This window comes from Lissotriton helveticus, chromosome 9 (assembly GCF_964261635.1).
Source record: "Lissotriton helveticus chromosome 9, aLisHel1.1, whole genome shotgun sequence".
Lineage (NCBI taxonomy): Eukaryota > Metazoa > Chordata > Amphibia > Caudata > Salamandridae > Lissotriton > Lissotriton helveticus.
In genome coordinates, this window is record NC_136070.1 from 57,466,450 (window position 1) to 57,492,983 (window position 26,534).

A 26,534-nucleotide genomic window follows, 5' to 3' on the forward strand; every position below is an offset into this window, starting at 1 on the left:
GGCTCAGTGAAACAAACATTTGACTGCTGATGCTCCAGGCTTCTACCAGCCATTAAAAGCCCAGAGCACCCCATTGTTTTCAATGGAGCTCCCAACATTCCAATGTTCTTATAATTCTTATGTAGCACTGTGGCTTTAGCCAAGGTGTTCCAAATATTAATGTAGAGAAGCATTCATGCCAGATTATTCTTGGTCATCATTTTATGATAAACATAAAAGGAGGCACTGAATACACCGGGAACCTCTGACTATCAGGTTTGGAAAGATACAACCATTGATGACTTCTCATAGATGGGTTGGCACATTGTGAGCTTTTCCCCAAAGGTGAACTTTGCAAAGGAGCAGGCAAGAGCCAGGCACAGCGCTGTTGGTGTCAGTCTAGTACCTATGAAAGCCATTGATGGCTACAGCGAGGTGTCATAAATCCGACATTTTTTGTTATGATGAAGCACGATGATTAATGCAGTTTGGCAAAAGTAGAAACAACGTCCATCACCACCCCTTTTTGTACCGCTTTTGGCCGCCATTAGTGTGTCAGGGTATGCTCAGACCTGAGTCCCTTGCTCACTTTGCCACTGGATTTAAGCAAGCCGGGCTGATGACGGCTGGAATGCCAGAAACCGGTCCTCGGAAGCTTGTTTCCGGTCCAGGGAAGACATGGCTTGGCAGTTCGGGCTGGACTGTTCCCATGAGGCACAGGGTCAGACTGATTTGCATATAGCCATGTCTGAACTGGGGTGGCAGAGTGGGCTAAAGAACGGTGATGGATTAAACCCAGATCTTTTGACTGGATGTGAGTGTTTGATTGATTCAGATGCTCCGTCCATCACCACCCCCTTTTGTACCGCTAAGTGAACAAGAAGCATGTTCATCCGAACATTGGTTCCTTCATCCTTATTTGAAGGACCTGTCATCGTTCCACTTTGTAAAAATTATGTACTTTGGTGAACAGTGCATACACTTACAACGACCTTCAATTGACCATCATTTTAAAGAGAGGTTTTTCGATATTTGCCCATACACCTTTTGAAAGCTCATTAATTCACAAGATATTTTGTTCAATTTAGGGATGCATCTTTAACTCTACTCCCATCCGTATTTGCGTAGTTAGAATCTACTCCTGCCTCTCTCTTAGTTTGTCTCAGAATGCTTGTTTCATGATTCCACAATTAGCAACCACTTACATTCTCGTACAGCGCCTCAAGGGTCTCCAGGTCCACCACAGAGTCGTCTACGTTTAAGATGGCTGAAAAAGACCAACATACACAGTGACATGTAAACAAAGAGATGATTCTGAAGGTGCTAAAGAGGTTGTTTATTAGCTGGTAATGGTGAAATAGAACGTTCATAGACTATTCCCCTGTTGAACTAGTGACAATGAGCAATCTTCTCAAAACCCAGTGGGGGAAAAGCAAGCACTGGCAAACTAATAGATCGGTAAACAACGTTTACAAAGTATGCCATTACAACGCAAGTCGTTACGACAATGAGGTGTTACATTGCATGCCATTACAGCGCAAGTCATTACAACGACTTGCTGTAGGGGGCAGAAGGTGTTGGATTTTCAATCCAACACCTTCCCTACTGTTGCACACACTGGAGTTGGAATAGTTAATTATACTATTCCAAACTCCAACACCCCCCCCCTAAAGCAAGTCGTTTTACGACTTGCATTGTAATGGCATGCGATGTAACAACGCGTCGTTGTAACAACTTGCGTTGTAATGGCATGCGTTGTATCGAGTGCTATTCAAATGAATCAGGCTGTAATATAATAAAATATGGAAACAGGTATGATAAAATGCGTACAAAGTGTTTTGTGCCACGTCTCTGTTGAACCTGCCTCTTACGTGTGTGCCCTGTTTTGAAATCCTTTACACTTGTAGTGCTGCATTGTTGTATGCATAAGCCTCCAAACACTTTGGAAATACAAAAATGTAAAAACATTCTTGCAAGATCAAGGTGTTATAAGAAAAAAAAAAAAGGATTTATTCAATTGAATGATTAGTTTATTTTAAGCTAAGATTTGGGAGCAATATGGAAGATATGCTTGCTAATTGATTTCTTTTAACTCGTCAATTTTTTAGGCAATTTCTTGTAAACGGGTACAACTCCGTTCAAGAGCGAGCAATCATATGGAGTAAATCTCAGAGGTGTATAGAACAGACAAAAACGAGTGTATATATGTAACAACGGGTGTATATATGAAAGTATTACATTTTGTATATTAGAATTTTTCAGGGTACTTGTATACAATACATACAATGAAACAAGAAGGTAATTATCATGCAATTGAAAACCTTCACTGTAACAATTGCAACACGTTTTTCTTAAAATAAACCACAAATCAATATCAAAGAAAAAAGTGTATAAGTTGACGTTTCGGTCTCTAGTTTTGCATTAGTGAGACCATCTTCAGGACTTTATAGTATTGAGATTGTAGACCCCTAGAGACAATCAGACCAACTTGACTCAATTTCTTAAAAATCGTGGCGCTGGAGATGTGCAAATCTTAGTGGCCCTTGCAGCAGTGTGTTCTGATTTTATTGCGTGTCGATGAAAACCTCCTCAGACTGGAGAGAAATCTCGGGATTCATACGAGTGAAGGACAAGAGATAGGCTTATCAATCTTAATTACGCCAGAGCATGTGTATTCAAACTTTATGGCATGCTATTTGCAACTTTGAGCCAGCACAAGGTATCATGTATTGAAATCGTGGATGCCCCAGTTATTTTAACAGTCTTATTTAGAGCGACCAGCACTTTACGGGGGACATCAGGTAAGGAATTCAAGACTGCATTCCAAAATATTATTAAAATTGAGTGCTTGACAGATAGATAAAATCAGTTCTGTAATTCTCCAGTCAAATCAATGGCGATCGACAGCATAGCAGGGCAGAAAGAAAACGGCTTCTTTACAGCCGGAGTTTTATTTATTTTATTTAGCTGTTTTATAACGCGCTCTGTTACTACCAGAGTATCCTGGCGCAAAAGGAGAAAACAAGCAGGTGGCCAGAAAAAAAACAAAAAATGTAAAATTAGTCTAATAAGCAAATCTAAAAAGATGAGTTTTCAGTGCCTTCTTAAAAGGTACAAAATTCTGGATTGATCTCAAAAACAATGGCAGAGTGTTCCAAGCAGAAGCCGCAAGGACAGCAATTGACTGGCCTCCAAGGCGCACTCACCGAAAGTGCGGTACGCTCAACAAATTATGATCAGCTGAACGTAGAGATCGAGTGGGGGCGTAGCGGCTAAATCTTTTCTTCAGATACGAAGGCCCAAGGTCATTGACTGCTTTAAATGCTAGTGTCAGGATTTTGAAAGTAATCCTTCTTGATACTGGCAGCCAATGTAGTTCTTTCAGATGGATTCGTACACTCTCTCTACTGGGCACATTGCAGAGGAGTCTCGCCGTCTCGTTTTGAATGATCTGTAATCTGGCGACTAGAAGGGCTGGGGTTCCGCTAAGAAGAGAGTTGGCATAGTCGAGCCGTGATATTATTAAAGCCCTCGCGACAGACTCTCTTGCCGAAGAGGGGAGATATGGAAAGAACTTTCTCATAGCCTTAAGAGACCCGAAGCACACCCCTGTAAGTTTCTTTATGTGTGCCTCGAACCTCAGATCCTCCCCAAACCATACTCCCAAGTTCTTTGCAGGGATGATAACTGAACTTGGCTGGGGAAAATCCAGAGGCCACAGAAGTTCTCTAAAATTAGGCGAAAATTGGTCATACAACAACATTTCTGTCTTATCTTCGTTACATTTCAGCTGTGCCGCTGCTAACCAGCTGAAAACCGAAGAAAGACAGGAACGAATAACCTCAGTGCCTAGTGCTGTGCCAGGCCATGTAAATAATAATTGAGTATCATCAGCGTACGCTATAATTTTGGCTCCCATTTGTTCAGCCAACACTATAAGCGGGGTAAGATAAACATTAAAAAGCAGGGGGCTCAATGTAGATCCCTGAGGTACCCCGGTTGTAAGAGGCTTGGCCGAGGAGGAAAATGGCGGGAGCCAAACCTGCTGGGACCTGTCGGACAGAAAAGATCTCACCCATTCCAGTGCTGAACCCACCACACCCATCTCAGCCAATCGAGTCAGAAGGAGAGAGTGCGGGACAGTGTCAAACGCGGGCAGAGAGGTCCAATAAAATTAGAACCGCTCTGCCGCCACTGTCCAAATACTCCCTAATAGCCTCTGTGATCTCCACCAGAGCTGACTCCGTGCTATGTGCTGCACGAAAACCGGACTGAGCAGGGTGGAGAGCCTCAGAAGATTCAACAAAGGCATTCAACTGACGAAAAGCAAGTTTCTCTCCAATTTTCGCCATGGCTGGAAGCAGGGAAATTGGTCGATAATTTCCCGGCACAACAGGATCAGCTCCCGTTTTTTTCAGCAAGGGAAGAAGCTTTGCCTGTTTCCATTCCTCGGGAACCTTAGATGTCTTAAAGGACAGGCTCATTATTTGCGAAACCTCCTTTGCCACTGATTCTGCCACTACAGCCAACACCCGGGCCAGGCAAGTATCACCGGGGGCGCCAGATCTCAAAGTCTATAAAACTAAGTCATTACTGAAACAACCATGTAGCTGAGGTCAATCGGCATAGCCATCCAAATCTGTATCCTCCCCTCGGCCCCAGAAGCCTGTGGTATGCCAGCAGCAGGCAGGACGTCATAGTCAGCAAGCAACAAAGAACACTTTTTGGACAGATACCTTGTTAGAGGTGCTGAACAAATTGAGGAGAAGAGAAACAAGATAGGACGGGTTAACTACAATGCCTACACAACAGATGTATCGGGGACAGGCCTTCTCACCAACACACTGTTCACGACTTTCTGACTTAAGTGTAGAACTAACTCACCCTGTTGGATGTCCTTCATTTCCAGATGCAAGCTGGATATCAAAATTCCGACGGCCTGGGACCGCTTTCCATCCAGTAATTTGACAATCTGGAATTTACAAACAAGGAGGTCATGATTAAGCATAGCAGGGTTGGAGCAGTACATCTGGCATTAATGTGGCGCAGAGTCAGCCAGGGATCTGCAAATGGCTGCAACAAGTTCACAAAGAAGAATAATGTCACAGTTTACTCAGGCTGGGCAAGCGGACATCAAAGCAATGGACATTAATCAAGGAATCCCGTACAGCAAATTTTAAGGTCATGAGAATTTCTGTGGAACAAGAGGAAATGTAGTCTTAGATCTCAATATCTAATATCACGCTTGCATGGGGATACACTTTTTTTCAACAAAAAGCATCATCGGGAGGTTCATGGGAGCATACAGGAGGTTTTGTGATTTGAGAAGTAACATGAAGCTCACCAAACCTACTGAGGCAGAGTCTTTGAAGCAGGGTGTCCAGCCACACATCAGATCACCACAGTGTTGTTGAACAGTGTGCAATGCCTAATGCCATTATGCAGCTTTAGCAGACTTAAACGGACCATCAGGTGGAGAGAACACAAGCAGTTCACTTTACCAATTTCTGCACGGATAACAGTCATCAACTATTCTATAATTTTGGTTTGTTTGATGGTGGCTGAAATGTGTAGGGGCCGTGTTCTCAGAATGGCCCCTTCATAGCTGGAACAAGAATCCATCTTACTTCCAATGTAGAACCGACAAGTTGACTAAGGATAAAACTCTACACTCTTGAATTATGAGGAAAGACACTTATAGAAATGATCAAGAAACAGCAGCTATAAGTACCATCGAGAGGCATTGTAATGTGCTACAGACACTACAATATATTTAACTGGCAGAAAGGTATTGTACTTACGACAGCAGTCAAACAAGGTCTACAGGTATAAAACGCAGCAGCTTACGAAGAGTTACCTTTTTGGCTTTGGCTTTCTTCTCGTAAGTATCCGACAGCGGCTTCTTCTTCGGCTGAAGGCTAGCTTTGGAAAACAGCTCCTCAAACTCTTGAGTATCAGTTATACTAGGCTCTTTCAGAGACTCCCAAAGGGTGGTTTTGGTAGAGACGCTGTGCCAAACAAAATGTGAACAGTGGTCATCAAACACAGAATCAAGTCATCTCATTGGACGTTCAATAAGTCAGGAGGGTCACAAGAAAATAAAGCCAATGTGCAACCTCTTCGTGAAAGTCAGCTGCACAGAAAGCCTTCTGAACCTTGGAACACAACATCCCTTCACACCTACAAAGAACTACACTCAAGGATTGTAAACACAGTCTACGCAATAAGCCACAAAGTGGTTGACTCAAAAGTAGGTAACTTAATGAACACACACCAACACTGTTTTGAGCAGTTAGTCAACAGGAGATATACTTACTGGCTTGAAACACGCTCTTTAGCCAGTTCCAGGACCTGTTATTGATGTTATTGGTTAAACAGGCTTCTCTCCGGCCTTTACTCACACAATTGAAAGCCACAGACTAACTCTGGGACCAGAAATCTCTGAACTTTTGACAAGAAATCTACGCCAGGCAGCTATATGTAGAATTTAGGAAGCATATTTAACTATACAGGCAATCAAAGCCCCTGCAGCAACACTGAAATGGTTCGAGAGGGACTCATTGAACCTACAACATCATAAAAGTGAGAAGGCAGAGTGAGTGAAGGGAACCAATCAAAGTATTTAACCAACACTTGGATGTCTGGTTTTCAACACAACCTGAAATCAGTAATGGATTGTAAAACACACAAGTAGAAAGTTGCACTTTGGAAGATTCTCCCTATGCTATTCTTCTAGAGGATGAGTGATCTTCAGGCCTCATTTATTAAGCGAGGGAGTGATGGTGAACTGAAGAGGAATAAAGAGGGGAAGGAGGAAATGAAAGCAGGAAGGAAAGAGGCTCATGTATTCCTCTTCCTGCATGGAAGTAGTCGGTCTCCTCTGGATTCCTTCACGGGGAGGAACACGCCCATCATCTTTCTTCCAGGACATCAGTCTTCCATTATTTGTCTTTCTGTTCCAGGAAGGTCCTCCTGCTGCATTCTTCCTTCAAGGCCTGGCTTCATGACTTTACTATCCCACGAGTTGACAATACGTGTCTTATCGGTCCACCTTGCATTTCCAGGAACGAAGGAACACATTGTCCCCTTTTTCCAAGAAGAGAAGATGCTGCTGCCTTCTGCTTTTAGAATGGAAGGATGCTGTGAGAAGAGGGTTTTGCAGAATTACTCTTGTCCAAGCCCTTCACCTTATAAGCCTATTTAAGATGTATTTAATGAAGGAGAACTGGAGGGATTCATGAGGCAAGAATGTTTGAGTGTAAAGATGGATCTCCTGCAAGAGGAGTGGGTGATGGTAAGTAAAAACGAGTAGAGGATCCACAAACCTAAAAACAGGCAGGATAATAACTGAAATGGTTACCAACAATAAAATATACAATGAGGAAGGATGACCCACTTACTCTGATAAGAAAAAGGCCCCAACAATCAGACGCAAGCAGGAGATAGGTCAGCGTCAATTCAAAACTCTCTAACTAGCACACCAAACCACACTAACAATCTGATTTACACCGTGCAATGCTCCAGAGGGTTTATGGATATCAGAAACTGCAACTACAAACAGTGGTGGTGGGTGTTTATGTTTATAGTAACAACTCAGGCCTTTAATCCACTTGCTTTGATTTTAGCTGGGTCACAGGGTTGTATTCTAGGAACACAGTGTAGGGGTCACAGGGTTGTATTCTAGGAAGACAGTGTGGGTCTCAAAGGTCAAGTAATGTCACGACCTGGTGAAATTTCTCACTAGACTTTCATGCCGATTCACACCGACCAATGTTGTTGGGATGAATAACGCATGTGTTCTAATGTGTCTAACATCGGCCATTCGTACTATGATAAGTTTCAAGCACAAGTACCCACCAGTACAGCAAAATCTATATCAATACATTTAGAGCTTCAAAATAAGAGAAGAAGCTAGAATGACCCATATTTTTTTTATTTTTACACGTATTTCACTCTTTAAAAAAGAAATAGGGTTTTCAGAGTTCCCCAAATCCGGTCAGTGTTTGCGATGCAATAGATATTTCATGACACTCTGGGATCTTTTCCAGAAGGCACAATATCATTTTGCATTAGAATAGGTATTCGATATCAGGGCTGTAAATGGATTTAGGACAACCCTACTCGTGTTCAAAAAGTGGTATACCCTGGACCTGAAAGATTAAATGAGTGGGATTAGATAATGGGACAGAAATGCAGATCACCCCAATCAATTGGGTATCATGGTAAAATCAGATGTTTCAAGTGAAAGCGATCAACTTTGTTTGCTGGGATGGGAATGATCCTTGCATGATGCAAGCTGACTCAGGCTGCCTGTTTCGTATTCAAGGAGACTACAGAGTGTTGGCCACCATACAGATCTTGTGCACCTGTGCCCAAGCCCAGAGCACTGGTGTTTCCCGGCAGAGAAGACAATACCTTGTGAGGCACTATATGTTCACTACTATATCACGGTCATATTGGTTGCCAAGATCTGGGCACAGACTGCAAATGTAGGGCACGGGCCTTCAGGGCTGGGCGAATTGCTATGTGGAAGCATCCATGGACGTTCCACAGGATATGTGCTCTTCTACAGACCATCACTGAAGATCTGTCAGTGTTGGGTTAGATCCTGATGGTGTCTTTCAGACATAACAAGCTGAGGCACCACTGAAGAGCCCTCATGTGCACGATTGACCAGTAAAATGCATGAAACTAGCAGATCCAGCAGGCTGAAAATCTTCAGGGTTGCAACCCAAGCACCTGAATTTTTTTTATCTCATCCTGACTGTCCCAAATCTTGTGGAGATGTGTGAAGGCTCTCAGAGATGTATTCAATACTGACCGCATGAATTGTAGGTACTTGCAGGGCTACAGGCGTGACTTAGAAAGAGATGCTGCGTCTCTTATCTTCCCTTCATAAATGCGATCTTTTAATCAGGTATCCATGTTTCCACCCAAACTCTGTATTGCAAGTCTAAATATAATATATTCAGATGATGGAATAATCCCAGATCTGAGACAGTTTAGATTACAAAGTGGTCCAACACAAGCTGCAGGAAGTCACTTAGAGCAGCCAATTGTCCAGGTAAGGGAATACCCAGATCCCAGACCGGCGCATATATGCTGCAACCAATGGCATCTCTTCGTTTTCAGTGGAACAAATCTTGAAATGCAAGTATCACCTGTGTGACTTCAGGATCAGTACTTTGAAGCACCTGTCCTTCAATTCGAGGGCACCTATCCATTATCCCAATTCCAGCACCAATACCACCGGAGAAAGAACAAACAATAACATCAGAAAGTTTGGATTGTAGAAAATCAAGTTGACAGTCCCCACACCATGCCAAGAGGTTTCCAGCGTCCAGAACAAACAGATTTTATTGAAGAACATCTCGCTGCTGGGTTAATATCCGCTAACTTGGGCAGCAACTTGAATGAACATAGTCATCACTGCTCAATCTCCATGCATGGAGGCGTAGCCTACAGAGATTCGAGTGCTGGAACCTTCCCTATTGCTAAGACTAAAGTTCCTTCTGAAGAGGTAGCTGGATTAGAGGGTAAATACTCAAGGGGTATCACACTCTCCTGGCCCAATTTGTGACCATCAAGATGATGTGGGTCTGATTTGACTTGACTTGACTTTCCACAAAGCTCGAGGCAGGAGAGATCATGGCAGGATGCGTACAGGAGAATTGTGTCCCATCATAGGTAGAATGCGTCTCCCAGTGGCATTCCTGGGGAGCTCTAGTGCGAAGCAGCTTTGACACTGTCCTTTCTTGCCTGGGGCAAACAGATCTAGCTACTGAATGCCTCATTTGTCGAATATGCTTTGTGCCTCCCTGGGATGAAGTTGCCATTCATGGTATGCCAGTCTACACATGCTTACCTCACCCGATCTGGAGTTCAAGACCTCACCAAGTTGGTGGTCACCAGGACAAATCGACAGCAGAGTCAGCCACCTCCCAAAGCGCAAGGCTTTCTGGCACAGGTCACAGGACCATATCCAGTTAGCTTTTTACAGTTCCAAAGGGAGGTTGTGCTATCCGTGAGGACCTAAACTAGCATCCATCAGATAGTTGGTAGAAAGGCTCTCAGGGCCACAAAATTTCAACAGATTGATATGGAGCTGATGTTCCGCTGGAGATCAGAAGCTGCCCCAGATGCTGAGCTCACCTAAATCTGAGGTTCCACTGAGGAGCATGCACGTGCCATCTGGCACACTGGACCAGGAGGATGTGCCAGGCTATGTGCCTCAAAATCATCCTCACCTTGACAGGGGACTAAGCTTGAAATAACGAGATCCTAAATGTCCCAGGCTCGCTGTAATGGAGGACAAAAGGCATGGAATGCCACCATATATAGGCTAGCCCCTATAAGGGGAATTTTTTACTGAGGTGAGACTCCGGCTCACTGATGGAAAACACCAGAAAAAATAAGAGCACAGCCATTGTACGGAGGTGTTTTGTGACTAACTACAGTGAGCACACCTTAAGGGGCCAGTTGTCGAGGTTCAGGGATACATGTATCCATAAACCTTCGAAGAGGAGCTGCGATTATTGCCATCACTTTCGTTAACACCTGAGAGGCTAATGTAAGGCCAAAAATCAGTCCAGGAAACTGAGTGTTCCAGTCACACCATGAGCCATAGGATCTGTGGGACTACAGGATGGGTATATGAACACACAGGTGCTGCAAATTCAAGGACACCATTCAGTCTCCATTTTCTATAGCATAATATCTGCTATAGACTGAGCATCTGAGCCCGTTTTCCTCAAGAAGGAGTTCAACAGCTGGAGGTCTCGTATAGGCCCGAGTCCTGCTTTGGCACAAGAAGTATCAAGATTAGTATCCTTCACCTGTCTAGGAGTCTGGCATTCGCTGAATTACACTGCTGACCAAAAGGAGGTCAGCCTAGTGCCTCAGAATTGGATACAAGGGAAATGGAAGTGCGACGGAGTGAATTGGCAAAATAAAAAGCAGGGCGTAGTCCTTCTGAAATATTTGTAACACCCATCGATCGGATGTGATGGATTTCAACTAGAGTAGAAAAAAATCAGACCTAGCCCCTACTGCTGCTACAGCAGGGGAGGAAAAGTGGATGACTGATGCCCCTGCTTATGTGAACGGCTTCGACTACTGTGTCCTCTGCCACGAACAGTCTGAGTTGGTTGCTACACTGGCTCTGAAGGTTGGGGCTGAAGACATGCTAAACCTCCTAAATAGCCCCATAACCTTCTATATGGTTGATGAAATTGGTAGGCTTGTGACAGTCGCCTAGAAAAATGTGCAGTGGCATGACTATCCTTAAATTATTCCCGTGTGGAAAAAGCCTTTTCCCTGAAAAGGCATACAGCCATCAAAGGGTATGTCCATCAGGGACAGCCCCGAAAAGTACAGTTGTGGGCATTCAAGCGTGAGGTCTATATACTCTACTGAAGCCAAACGTGCAGCTTATGCAGAGTGGTCAGGGCTGGCCCGCAGCACATATTTTAATGCAGCCTGACCACTGTGAATTGTCTAGGCAAGTATCGCTCTGAGGTCCTCCCGAATGACCAGTAAGATCTTGCTAGCCATCTCCCACAATGCCTAGGTGTACCTGCCCAGAAGGCACCCTGAATTCAAAGAACATAGGTCCAGGCTCGAAAAAAAACAAACATTTTTTTTCAAAAGCATCATATGCTTTGATTTTCATTCTGGGGGATTGGGAGGATAAACTTTTGAATTCTTGGTTTGTTTGCACGTACTACCAGATTTTCAGGTGTGGGGTGTTGTGTCAGAACTATATGAATACAAGGGGCCAGTTCTTGTCCTGGTCACAGGTAATTTGAGCAAAAGAGCCAAGCGTTGGCTTGACCAAGTGACCATTAGTATGGCTGTGAGCACCGCATTAAAGTGCACAGGGGCTCTGTGGAGGCTGGCACTGGTTGAAGGATCTCATCTGGAAAGTAGATTTGGTTTTCACAGTAGGCAGCTTGTAAATCTGAAATGTCTGATCTGAGCACAACCAATAGGAAAGAGGCGCTCACTTCAATTGGTGGGCCAGGTGGCTAGTCCAGTTCAGCGTTTGAAGAGGTGTCTGACGCACAAGCATTTTGAAGGTTAAGTAAGTCCTCCATCTTTTTAAGGAACGTAAACGGTCTGCCTCCTCACCGCGGTCAGCATTATGTGGAACATGTTAGCCCAGGACCACATCAGATGTGGCTACAAAGCGGGTCAGCTGGTTGTACTAAGTCATCGAGAAGGTTGAGAGGCAGTTTCAATCGCTAGAGGCGGTGCCGTATGAAATTTATAATGCGACACAGGCCTGGCATGGGCCCATGATAGTTCAGGGTACGAGCTAACCTTCGGTGGAGTCAATTGGGTACTGGCGTAGAGGGTGCTGCCTTGGACTCTGGAACAGGTGTGATCTTGATGGGCATCATATGGGCCCATAAATGGGAGAAGACCTGCCGGCGCAAGTCTGACTGGAAGCACCTGTGGCTGCATGGGGCTCAAATGTGCTCCAGAGGGTGCTGGTTAAGTTTTAAAACCTTTAAAACCTGTAGCATGGCTTCTTTAAAGGCATCGACTCACTGTGGAGTCAACGATAGCCCGGAGAACTGTGTGTGTTGGAATCAGTTGTGGAGCAAAACCTGAGCTGCAGGACATTAGGGGTAAGGGGCCCTTCAAATGCGGACCTCGTTGCTTCGCATCTGACTTTGAGAACTAAGAGGGGGTTGAAAAATGTTGGCTTTCTTGTGCTTATGACATCTTTGATTTTGACTTCCCAAGGACTTTGAAAGGGATTGTCCCACAACTTGGAGTGGGATCGGGACCTCCTCTTTGAACGTGACTACTTCTGATGTTTGTCAGTGTAAAGCTTTGAATCCTGCTGCCTGATTGCCTACAGGTGCATCAGGGCATACTTTTGGCACAACTGTGAGCTATAGCCATACACCCAGCACCAAGGACAAGCCTCCTGGAGATCCGTGACTAGCATGGTACGGCTTCAAGTCTGTTTTGACGGGGAGACATTTCTTTTCTAGTACACTATGCATATACATTTTCAAGTCGCTGGAAGACAAAGTTGGAAGCAGAGCTTACGATTCACGTCGAACGGCACGGAAAGAATGTAACTGAGGTCAGAGTGAAGGAATGGCACCTGAATGCAGCTGAGTTCAGTTACTTCTGGGGCAGTGCAAGGTCTCCATGGAGCCACCCGGCACCACCTGAAGTATGCACAGTGTGCTAGAGAAGCTGTGAGCCTGCATGGTGCCTATAAACCTCCCTTCATGCTAAGAGAGATAAGAACAGTACTTGGACCTGCAGGACAAGGAGCAGAAGCTTAGCCATGTTTCCGGTGAGCGGACCACCCAGAAGAAGCGGACTGGAGCACAACTAGCTATGACCAAGACATCAAAAGTCACCATATCTCCATACACGGTTCTTGGGGGGGAACTACATGAAAAATATGGAAAACCCAAATAACAGTATTCTGTTTGGCACCATTTCAGCAGATTCAGATGGATCGGAGAGGCTGCTGGTTGATATTCTGCATATCATGTGAAGATTGTCAATCCCACTATATCAGAGAACCTGCCACACGCTGCAGAAGATAGGCAATCATCAACAGATTGTCACACTAATCGCCCACCCAACCCAAGAGAGTGGTGTCTAACTGCAGGTCTGAGCTGGTCCTGACGACTCGGCCAACACTCACTTGACAAATGCGCCATGCAGAGGATGCGCTGAGTTTCATTCCCTACAAACAAGCAACATGGGACCTGGAGTCAAAAGTCAAAAGACTGCCGTTAGGGAAGTAATGTTGCTACAGTGAAAACGTTTTACTCAAGCTCATACTAACTAACCTACAGGTTGCCTAACATGACAGTCGCTTAGTTGTCACATGCCTGTGCGCCTGTTGTTGCCTATGACCTTTTATTTCTTCTAAATACTACAGATCTTGATGGCACCACAGGAGCTGTGAGTATGAGAGAGATAGTGGGACACTTAGTCAGAACCTGTAGACAAGAATATCGCACACTGCACTGCACTCCCATTGGGATGTGTAGCTTTATGTTTTGCTGGGCTGAGTTAGGAGTCTTCCGCCCCTTGCACAACACTAAACCAAAATGAGAAGCCTTTGACTACTTGATCTTGCTATCCTGATAGACAATTGCAGAAAAGGCTACAGTCAGACGGGGAACGAGGACACTAGAGCCAGATAACCACATCCAGCCCCTGCCCATCCAGTGCTCCCCGCCAAAGAGAGTCGGACATCGTTCATTTTACTTTAAGTGTTCAGCTTATTCAATGCAAATAGTAGTACATAATTTGGACTTTGCTTTAACTTGAAGGATGATGTGGACTAAGGTATTACGGACGGTCTCAGCACCTATTGGAAACCGTGTGTGGCCCATTTCAGGCGGATTCACTTTTCATTCCTGCGCTTCTACTGTTCCAGATAAATCACATTATACTGCACTTAATGTGCGCAATTTGTTTTAAAGTGGTCTCTATTGAGCACGCAGATAGATCTGCACGGTGTTATCAGGTGATCTTTAGAAGACATCCAGAGCTCAGACTCTCTGTACTCAGATTCTGAGATGCTACAAGATGGAATGGTTCTGTGGCTTAAGTATCATATGTGTGCACAAAGGCAACATACCTACCAAACTACTCCTTATAATGTGAACCCAGAGAAGAAACTCCTTAAAGAAAAAGGGGACATCTCTGGTAATATTTCTAGGAGCTAATCTATTTTCCTCCTAATTTCTCACCTTAGGATTATCCTCCAGGCACAACAATGTGATGCATATTGTGGCCCTATAACCCATGAATCAGTTCCTTGTATTTTTTTTATTCAGAGAAGGAACAACACAGCTTTAATGACCATGATAACAACAAAAGCACATTCACATACATGGGGATCTTATTATAAACAATACTAACTCCTCATAGAAGGAGGGAGGCTGGTGAGGAGTCTGAAGGAAGAGATAGTATGAACCAGATATAGCATTACCAAAGGTAAGTAACTTTCCTATAAGAAATGCTTCTTATTGCAAATTCCTAATTTTATGAACGCGGTCCAAAGTAATATCCTCCGGGAGGTGGGACAAACAACTTTCAAATAACCAAGGAGATCATGCAACAGAACTCTTCAAAAGTATCTATCACCGGTGCCTCAGCCAAAATTGGCATGCACAAGTCTGCAATGAAGACCAAGTCGCCACCCATTAAATTTAAGCCAGAAGAATGTCTGGTCTGCCCTGTTCCCATGATGCACTGGGCCAGGGACAGACTAATTTGCATATAGCCAGGTTCTGGGCTGGGATGGGGCAGTGAGCTAAATAACGGTGATGGATCAACCCCTGATCTTTGGACTGGGTAAGAGTGGTCTGCTTAATTCAGACACTCTGTTCATCACCACCCCCTTTTCTGAATCGTTTTTGGCCACTATAGGTGTGGCAGGGTATACTCAGACATGAGTCCCTTGCTCACTGCTCCATCAGGATTCAAGCAAGCCGGGCCGACGACAGCTGAAATGCCAGAAACCGGTCCCCGGAAGCTTGTCTCCTTTCTGGTGAAGAATTGGCTTGGTAGTTTGGTCTGCCCTGTTCCCATGATGCACTGGGCCAGGGACAGACTAATTTGCATATAGCCAGGTTCTGAGCTGGGATGGGGCAGTGAGCTAAATAACGGTGATGGATCAAGCCCTGATCTTTGGACTGGGTAAGAGTGGTCTGCTTAATTCAGACACTCTGTTCATCACCACCCCCTTTTCTGAATCGTTATCTTTAAAGTCATCCACAAGTGCCATGAGACTTCCGAATGATATGTGCGCTAAACAAATACCCCATGATTTGATTTCATATGATAAACCGTCCAACACTATGACTTTACAACACTACCCTAAACCACTACCCACACTACTCCCACCCCTACACTACCCTAAACACTAAAACACAACAACACTACCCTAACCCACTACCCACACTACTCCCACCCCAAGCACAATCACCCTTACCTCTTTCCTCGTGGTTCTTCTCCAGCGTCGCTGTCTCTGCTCCTGCTTCCTGCTTCACGTGCACGTTGTTGTGAGGAAACGGAAGAGCCTCTGTTTCCTCACAACGGGGTGGATGGCATTACATCACATGCATTGTAACATCGCATGCAATTTAAAAACATGTGTAGTAATGGCTATGCGTTGTTACATTGCATGCGTTGTTACGCTTGTGATGTAATGGCATTGCGGGGAAACAGCAGCGTTGTAATGGCTGTTTCCCTTCAAATGTCCAGTTCGATCGGTCACACCATCCTTCTTTATACGATAAATTAATTTCTGCTCCAGGTACTATCAAACATTCTTACCACAAACCTTAGGTATATCCAATGTGCTGGGTGGATGGTTATGTGGAACTAGGCGCCCTTCAGATATGGGGTGGTTATGAAGTCACATTTCTGCAGTAATGGTATGACGTCCTGTAGAGTCACCATGTGAAAGTGCTCGATCAGGATGTATTTGTTCAGAGGCCATAGATCAAGGATGGGCCTGAGTGAGCCTTCCTTCTTGTGGATAAGAAAATAGAGGGAATATGCGCCCTTTCCGCGGTGTTGAGGCAGAACCTGCTCTAGGGCCCCTTTGTCCAGGAGAGCCTGCACTTCCTCGTGAAGAAGTCGCAAATGTTCTTCGGGAAGTTTGTGTTGTCGAGGGGGTATGTTTAGTGGTGTATGATAGAGTTCCAGACAATACCCTTCTTGTGTGATATGTAGAACCCAACAGTTTGAGGTGGTTTCCCACCGGTGGGGTAGAAACCCCTGCAATGTTCCCCAAACAGCTGTTGTGTGATCGAGGGAAACCGAAGATCGTCACTGTTTTGGGGGGACAGACCCTTTTAAGTCTGCGCCCTTGCCTTTACCAATGCCATTTTGCCCCTCTAGGCATCCCTGTAAAAACCCCACAAGGAGGTTTGTTGTGTTGGTCTATTGAAGGTAGAAGAGGCTTCTGGAGTGGGGGTCTTGTGAGTGCGAAATGGAACCTCAAGAGGTAGTGTTCGGATGGTGCCTATGGGCTTGGTCGTATCAGTATCTTTATTTATATTTTCAAGCATCTCATCGACCTGAGGGCCAAAGAGATGCTGGCTAAGAATCAAATGAGACATTCAGGAGGTGCTGCTGGACCTCTGGTTTATACCCTGAAATGCGCAGCCATGCAGGGAGGTTCAAGAGGATGCTTGTGTTAATGCTGAGGCTGCTGCATCCAGAGCGCAGTGGACCTTGGTATTGGAAATAACCTCTCCTTCTGCTGCCAATAGTGGCTCCTTTTTGTGGTATTGTTCAGGCAGATGTTCTATCAAGTCTGCCATCTGATCCCAGTGGGCGCGGTCGTACGGGGGGGGGGGGAGTAAGCCAATGGAAGTGGTGAGCTTTTGCCACCAGCATCTATTTTCTTGCTCTCTCAGTCAGGAGGGGGATCACTACCAGTGCCTTCTGTGTTAGCGCGTTTCCTGTCTAAATGAACCACCAGAGAGTCAGGGGGTTCCAGCCCACGAATGCGTGATAACTCTTGCCTTAACTGGTTCCTTAAAAATCTCTGTCACAGGTTTGAGAACCTCTTAGGGCATGGGGAGGCATTAGAGGAAGCGTTGGGTAGAGAACCTGGTCTTCACTATGAAATGATCCTCTTTCTGCTGCAAATGGAACTATACATTGTGAAAACGGCAGCCCTATGCAGAACCTCACGGTATGAAGAAAGGGTTTAGCAGGGTCTGTATCTGTGGGGGGTTCTATAGTATAGCTGTCCCAGGGATCTGGGCCATGAGTGTGAGGACCATGCCGAACAAGAGTCGTTGCGGTGTTCGGGATACAAGCAAAGATTGCAGACTTCCTGGAGTCCAGATCTTGGGTATCTGGCGTAGCAACTAGGACTGAAACTGAATGGAATTCTTTCTATTACTGGGACATTTTCGACCCGGATGATGAGAGTCGAGAGTTTGGTGGCTAACACAGTAGAAAGGTGTGTGATGGTGCAGACCAACAGGAAAGCAGGATTGTTTGGAACAATCAACAAGGAAATGGATCCGAAGCCCAGCAAGAACACCACACAGCGTCAAACCAGAGCTTACTTTTACACATCTGAAACAGACTACGGAGAAAAAACAATCTAACAATGGAGCCGATGCCCATGCACAATACCCCAAATAAGTGGCGCCACTAGGTCCCCTGAAGCAAAAAGCCTTTTTTTGAAGAAAAACAGTTGTACACGTCCAAGCCAAACACTAGGTGGAGGAAGTATGCACAGCATGTGTATCCCCAGCTACACATGCCACAAACATATGTTTTCTCCACTTCTCAAACTTGATAAAAGCAACTATGTTTGAGGCAAAATTATAACCATCCATTTTTATCCTAAAAACAATGCAGGTTGTTCATGGAAGGTGATCTTTTTTTGGAAAATCCTTGCCCTATATACATTGATTTATAAGCAAGGAATGCTAGGATCTAATTTTGGCCCAGGTGCAAAAATCCTTCTGTAATATGGCCAGGGCAAATCTAAGAGAAGCAATAAAGAAGGGCAAAATGGTTTTCCACTGGCATTCTAGTTCCACAGTGTAACATAACTCCTAATCTAGTTCACGTTTACTCAAATGGCGTACTCACTCCAAGGAGCTTGACAATGTTCCCTCAATCTCACTTGCTTATTTATACGTACCCACACAACCTGCTCAATGGCGATAGCTAGTAAGAGTGGTGGAATCACTCACCTGTCATCTTTCACTTGGATTCGAGTCCAGTACAGAGGTTTCATGGGACAACTCGGCTCAACAGCAGGCTTCCGTGGAGCTTTATTGAAACCGCTTCTGAAAAATCCAGGCCCGGGAGGAGGTGGTGGTACTACAGACCCAGGAAATGGCGGTGGTGGTGGTGCAGGGGGGCCACCACCAGGCAGCGGAGGTGGAGGTGGGGGCCCAAATCCTGGTGGTGGAGGGGGTGCTGGAGGGGGAGGTGGTGGAATGGCACTACCTGGTGGTAGTGGTGGTGGAGGAGGAGGAGGAGGTGCCCCAGATCCAAATGGAGGCAAAGGAGGGGCAGGAGGAACTGTACCACTTTCCTTGCTCTCCGCGGAGTTCGATATAGTTTGATTTAAGGAGGAGATGTTCAGCTTCCCGGGCACGATCTGACTGTTCTTTACCGCCTTGTTGTCATCCTCACTTGACTTGATGAAGGTTTCGCGATCGGTCTGTATGCAAACATTTCGGAACGTCCTAGGGGGGTTATCATCTTCCGTTGACACACAAGCGTCTCTTGCCTCCCCAGAACCTCTGCTGAGACGGTATTCCAAATCCTTCTTTAGGTTCTCAATGTCTTCCTCAAGCCTCGATGTTAACACTGCCTGCTCTCCTCGAACGTTGAAGATCTCAACTTCAAACTGGGACTGTGGGACAAAAACAAGAGCACTTTTAGGAAAGTCTTGAAAACCTATTGTTCAAGCACATGCCCCACCTACCATGAATTGCACTTGCAAATTTATACACATGGTCATGTTTTATAAGAACCATATACAGACACAAACACCAAGAAACAATCAACCTAAAGATCAAACTATGGCAGCGTATCATAGTATGCTGAAATAAGAGCCAATAAAGAGCTCTATTGTGGTTAATACTGAAATTTATATCGGTCAATTGGATATTCTGGGCACAAAGGAACCACTGGGTACAACAGAGGATTGTGGGTTCTGTGCACCGCATCACATTATCTTAGGTTAATAACGTATATCATCATGTAATCAATCAGCAGCTACATTCATGCATGTCGCACAGTCAACATTTATTTTTACCCACCTCAAATGCAATCCTTCTCACATCATCTCAACTAGCTCATGACACAGAAGGCCCCTTTTGTTATTTTAGGCGTGGGCTGGTGAAGAGATAAGGTGAAGGGCCACACAAGTATAATGAACCCCGACATAAACAAGAGGCCTTCTTCATTCATCTTTTGTGCACTGTACATTGGTTCTGTATGCACTGATGCACAACACGTCATCAACAGCCTTCCTTGTTCCAGACTTACATCTAAAGGTTCTGTCTTGTTCATGAGGCAGGAATTATTCATTCGATCCCACAAATTAAAATTATAAATCCACACCTACACCCTAGGTCCCTACCCAAACACTTCACTCCCCCCACATTTAACTTTCTTTGGTGGTACAAATGGAGATTTCTGTTGAATGAACCGGAGGCATCTATCAAGTAGCCATCCACTCTTAAACCATCCTTTACCTCATCCAGACTCTTTGCAAAGAGCACCCAGTTATCTAACATGCAAAAGATGCAAGGAGGTTCAGTTCCTTGCGGTCAGTGATCAGATGTTTACAAGCAACATAATGTGACTGGCTTCTGTGCCATAAATGGCATCAACTTCAGGATCATCAAAAAAAGGAAGCAAGATCAAGTCACAAATGCATTGGGTACTAATGCCACCTATATTGTCCACTTCATTCTGCGACGTCACCATAGTGCTCTGCGGGCCCTGATCCCAACAAACCCATTGGCTCCAGAAGAGTTTCCCCCTCGGACACTATTGATCACTGACAGCGATGGGAGGAGGTTGGTCTCCAAGCTGTACCATACTTGCGTATGCCGCATACTTTCTGATGCAGCCCAAGGGGAAACGAAGGTAGACTTGGGAAGCTGACTTGGGGTGCCACCTGACCCATAAAATGTGGTTTGCTTGCTGTGCTCAAACACATCTAATCTCGCCCAATCACCGCCACAAACTCATACAGTACCAATTCTTATCTAGAGCCTTTGTTACGCCTAGCACCCTGACACGGCTCGACCCAAAGAGATCCTCTAGTTGTCCTAAATGCCATGTCGGTGCGGCTGATTTCGTACATATGACGTGGACATGCAGTCATATTGAGACCTTGTGGTGTGCCATATTCACCCGTCTAGCCCAGATGATTCATACCAACCTTGCGCCATACCCGTTTCTAGCATTACTGGCCTGTGTTCAGGATATACCATAGAGTGTCCGACAGTTCACTGCTATTGCATTATTGTTAGCTAAATGCAAAATCGCTCTTCCTGGGAGGAGCAGACATTTGCCTACGTCCAAAGCCTGACTAGACATCCTAATGTACTGCGACACTACCAGTGAACTGTATGCCTCATTGCAGCCTCTGACCTCCAGGCCAAGGGACATTTGTAACCCCTGCGAAACTACTAACAGGCGTTGGAGATCACAGAGTTGGGTTCTTGAGCATGGGTGTTCTTGTATGTTTTGTGCGTTCCTCGCAGACCCGTGACTGTGACCAACTGACCAAGAGACAACATCTTAATGAACAAAATTGATAAATTCAAGAAGGATTTGGCTCGTTTTTCCATGGAGGCAGCCTATCCTTACACTAGTGACTCTTATGTGGCTCCAGATTTCAACCCTAGAGGCAAAAGATATGGCTCTAACTATTCCTCTTCTGGTACAGACTCAGATTCGAGTGATGCAAACAACACAAACACAGGGACTACTGGTAGAGGTAGAGGGAGAAGTAACCAACGGAGATCTAACAGAGGGCGAGGGATGAATACGTTTGTCCCCAATGCCGGCCAATGGTGGCCCCCTGCCCCTTGGGGTTATCAGCAACCCCCTATGGGTCCACCCCCAATGGGTTACCCCATGCCCAATTTCCCCCAATTCTATCCAGATCAGTCTTTTTTGTGGCAGGGCCGTGGCAGGACCCGCGGCAGGAGGAGAGGACAACAGGGAGTACATTGGGCACCAGAAACAAATCCAGCACACACAGGGCAACCACAGACCAACACATCAAGGACAGGGACAGCAATTTAGTGGTCAACTTGAGCACTCGTATCTTAACAACAGATGAGACATCCGTCCTCAATAAAGGGTTAGGTTTTGTTCCCACCAACAATTGTGACCCATTTACTTTGAGACGAGAACTGGAATACTTCTATCGGAAGATACGTCTCCACTTCTTCAACACCGGTCAAGAGGCAGAGAATATGGAACCCCCGGATCGCAACACTGGCCTTAGACCTAAATCTACATATACACCGATGAGTCATCAGGTTCCAGTACGAGTGATTGCTTTTGAACAAGCAGTAACTCATGACATCAACAACCTTAATCAACAAAAACGGAACATCTATCAGAATGTTACGAAAGCTGAAAAAATTGCCCTGATGGATTTGGCCAAAGATGCATCCTTGACTGTAAAACCTGCCGACAAGGGTGGGGCAATTGTGCTGATGGACACAGATGCCTATCGAACTGAGTGTCGCAGACAGCTTAATGACACCAGATCTTACCGCCGACTCACAGAGGATCCCACGACAAGGTTATCCAACGAGATCAAATGTCTCATTGAAGAAGCATCAAGTGAAGGTTGGGTCACACCTTTAGAGGCGAGATTCTTGAATACTCCACATCCTGTAACACCTTATTTTTATTGTCTGCCGAAAATACATAAAGACAAGAGGCCACCCCCAGGACGACCAATTATATCAGGAATAGGCTCCCTTCTAGAGCCTCTATCTACCTTTGTGGATTTCTTTTTGAAACCGATCGTCGCAGAGACTCCAACCTATTTGAAGGACACTAGTGACGTTTTGAGATTACTGTCAGAAGTGGAATTCGACATGGAGACTGACCTCCTAGTCAGTTTCGATGTCGAGTCTTTATACACATGCATTCCGCAGCAGGAGACACTGGACTGTATAAGGGCACTTCTTGAATCGAGAGAACTGAACACAATCACACCAGTAGGTTTTATCATGGAATGTGCCAGGTTGGCAATGACAGAAATTTTTTTCCAATATGAGGATGAACTTTTTCTACAGGTCTCTGGGACCTCGATGGGGAGTGTGTTTGCCCCCAGTTTAGCCAACCTATATATGCACCAGTTCGAGCAAGATCATGTTCTCCACCAGAGCAATCCTTTTCGACATCATGTATTACTTTGGAAAAGATACATCGATGACGTTTTAGTCATCTGGAGAGGCTCAACCGAAGAAGTAGAACAGTTCCATACGTGGCTCAACTCACGGAATCAATTTCTAAAATTCACAATGGATTCAAGTAGTGTTAAACTTCCATTTTTGGATATTTTGATCCAGGCAGGAATAGGAGGCCTGCATAGTGAACTTTACCGTAAACCTATGTCACGTAACTCGTTGCTGTCCTACCAGAGTTTCCACCCTCAGGCACTCCGAGACAACCTCCCAGTAGGTCAGTTCTTAAGAGTGAGGAGGAATTGTTCCTCAAAGACCTTGTACGAACAGCATGCTAAAGACCTGACAGCCCAGCTAAGAGAACGACACTACCCCAATCATCGTGTCCGGCGTGCCTGTAAAAGAGCTGCCAACAATAATCGAGAGGCGCTGTTAGAACTCAAGAGCATACAGGCACCCACTGATCGTATAACCATGGTACATACGTTCAATACCTGTTCCAATGAAGTGAAGAAAATCATCCTCAAACATTGGAAGATACTGAATACAGCAACGGGGAATATTCCGCGCCCTCTCTTTGCCTTCAAACGAGGCTCTAACATTCGGGATAAACTCGTACACACGAGGCCCAGGCACTACCTGAAAAAAGATACAAATACCCTGTGGAACACCGAACCAGTACGAGGTCACTACCCGTGCGGAGGATGCGCAGTCTGTCCCCAAACATGCAAAACTTTGACAGTAGACATAGGGACAGAAAGACCGTGGCGCCTAAACACCCACACCAACTGTAACTCAGATAAATTGATCTACATGATAACATGCCCCTGTAAACTGATTTACATCGGACACACCACTAGGAAGATCAAGCTCCCTATAAGCGAGCATAAGAGCACCATCCGGTGCAACAAACAATCTACCCGCCTAACGAATCATTTCCTGGCTCAGAAACACAAGGCTGATGAAATGAAATGGGTTGTCCTGGAGCGACCATTTATTCCACCACAAGTGACGGATGTGTCACATTTTCTATTCTTCAGAGAGCAACGTTGGATTTACAAGCTCAAGACAGATGTCCTGGGTCTGAATGATAACATACCCTGGATCTCACTATGAAATACACCTATCCAACCACATTGATGGCAGTGCTGAGACTCCATATTGAACCAGTATGTGTCCATTTAGAGATGAATTACACTTTCTGCCTGGGTCCATCCCATATACTTCGTTTATGTTCTTATAAACCTATATACATAAACCTAGAGCCCTTTGGCATATGGTTAGGACTCAGACAATACTTTTTCAATACCATTGTCTGAATTAATTTAAGTGTAGGCGCATACTAAAGAAGTTTGCACTGAGGCTTTTTCATAATATATCATCCCTGTTAGTTGTTGTGAGGTGCATCATTCTAAATAACATTAAAGGTGGCTATTATCTAAAATAAAATACCCACAGACAAATAGTGTATATATATCCTTTATTTAACACTATATTAGGCAGTTACACGCCTGGTTAAAGTATATAATACACCACTGGTTATAACAGCCCCTCTCTGCACTCACTCGACTCGTAATAGTTGTACGAAGGAATACATGAGAACCATTACAATTATGCCTTTAATTCCCCTAACTGAGTAGCCACATTAGAGTCTCTCTACATAGGCGGCTATGTAGTTTGCGCTTGTTTGCCGAGACACGCAGCTCGACCGAGACTGTTTTTGGCAGTGTCTCTGTTTCCGCACAGGCGCGTTCCCCTCCCTCTCAGCAGAGATTCGGAGTGTTACATTGCATATCCATCGCGCATGCGTCAAAGTGTGTACGCTTCTCGATACACTAACGCATGCGCGCAGCAGCGCCTGATAAGTGTTCCGGGCATGACGGCTCCGAGCCTTGATTCTACTGCGCATGCGTGAGCCAGTGATACTACTCTCACGTCATGCGGTGTGACGACAGATGCGCACTGCACAGACGCCTCCACTGTCTCGCAGGTGTGATTTATCAGCGTCTCATTACCCAATTAACGTGGGTATTTAAGCTCCTTGCTTCCTGTCCGTCGGCGCCTCCCCTTCGGTTCCGGTCACACTCGGAGGTACCGACGGACAGGTAAGGTAATCCATCTGTAGCTCTGGTCCTTGTGCAGTTGTCTACTTGTATGCGGGCACATTTCCTTTATTTACACCAGGTCGCTAGTTATAGATGACTGAGAGAAGCACATTCATTGCATCATTTAACTAGCATTAAATAGATGTAGGTTGTAGGACATTGCATGTCCCTCCCTCCCCTTGGCTGATATTACAACCGGGCCAGGAGCATCTTTTTGAATTTTGAGAAAATGCTAGTCAATAAATTCTATCTTAAACTGCTGTCCATCAGCATCTTTGATCCGAGGTAATAAACATCGTTTACCATAGTTGAGGGCGACCCCACCTTCTTTATGCCGTCGCTGAGTGGGGACATGGAGCCAGCATATTAAAAACCAAGTTTTATGATTGTCTTTAGATATCATCACATACACTGAGTCTGACATTTATCAATGTCGAAATTGTCTTTCTCCGTATGTTTCACAGAGCGGGGCCTCTCTATCCGAGCCGTTGCCGGGTGAGGTGAGGCTTGACTCCCACACAGTGCTGGGTGAGTTGTTTTTCTCTTTAAAATATCATATTATTCCTCAGATTATCTGATTTTGACTTCATTTAAGTCATGTTTTTGACTTGCTCTCATTGAGCTGTCGCTAGAAGTGTATTAATACCACGAGAATTTGACCTCCACACCTTTTTGCTACAGAAGTTTGTACAATGTATGCAATATCAGTCTTTTCACTCTTTCTTCATTTTTCGCAGGAAAGGATTGATGGTTGTTTTACCAGATACGGTAGGGTGGCTGACCTAGCCACATGACTCAACTTACCATTACAACCGTGCCATATAGTCTGTTTTGATTTCCTGAATTTTTCAATATAGTGAACACATAGATGTTGCAGTAGCCGTTTTCACAGCTTGGCCCTGACGAATGCCTGTAAAATTATACACCAAAGGCAGAAACATGTTGGCCTAATTCTTAGATGCTTACCTGACAGTGATATTGTCACACTGTTGCCACATCTGTTTTAATCTGACGTCCAGGGAGATACCAATAAAAATATTTTTTCTACCTTGACCGCCATTTTAACCACGCACTTTCTCTTGAGCACTGCACCCTATCAGTACCACTCGCAGTGAGGACTCATCTTCTTTCAGCATGGGAACTGTTGGCACCAAGCAAGTACATTGGAGCTTGGCCATATGAGCACCTGCTGATAAGGTCCTAGATGACGAGGTTCCGCCAAATGGGTGGGCTGATAGGACTCTTTCATCACTGATGGACCCTCACCGTTAGTCGTGAATGAGGTGTGTGTCAGTTTCTCGTGGTCACTTCTCCTTCATCTAATAGACCTCCTAGTTTTTCTTTGTTGTTATTACTGTTTCAGGTGGGGGTGTGGACTTGAGGTCGGTAAATATTGTCCCCTTGACCCTTACATTACAGTTGTTTTCTCACCAACTGACGTGGCCTAATCTCCGATTAAACTGGGTTGCATTCCACGTGCACCTCCCTTCCATGTACCACGATTCGTTGTTCTTAATTTACC

At 45.0% G+C, this 26,534-nt stretch overlaps 1 protein-coding gene across 1 annotated transcript in view; it reads right to left on the reverse strand.

The window, feature by feature from the left end:
- Positions 1 to 26,534, reverse strand: part of FMN1 (formin 1) — a 259,418-nt gene that overhangs the window by 91,987 nt on the left and 140,897 nt on the right. The window contains exons 4-7 of the mRNA XM_078659450.1: positions 18,702 to 19,372; positions 5,837 to 5,987; positions 4,864 to 4,951; positions 1,185 to 1,246 (exon numbers count right to left, since the gene is read on the reverse strand). Coding sequence (XP_078515576.1) covers positions 1,185 to 1,246; positions 4,864 to 4,951; positions 5,837 to 5,987; positions 18,702 to 19,372 — 972 coding nt within the window. The remainder of the gene's footprint in view (positions 1 to 1,184; positions 1,247 to 4,863; positions 4,952 to 5,836; positions 5,988 to 18,701; positions 19,373 to 26,534) is intronic.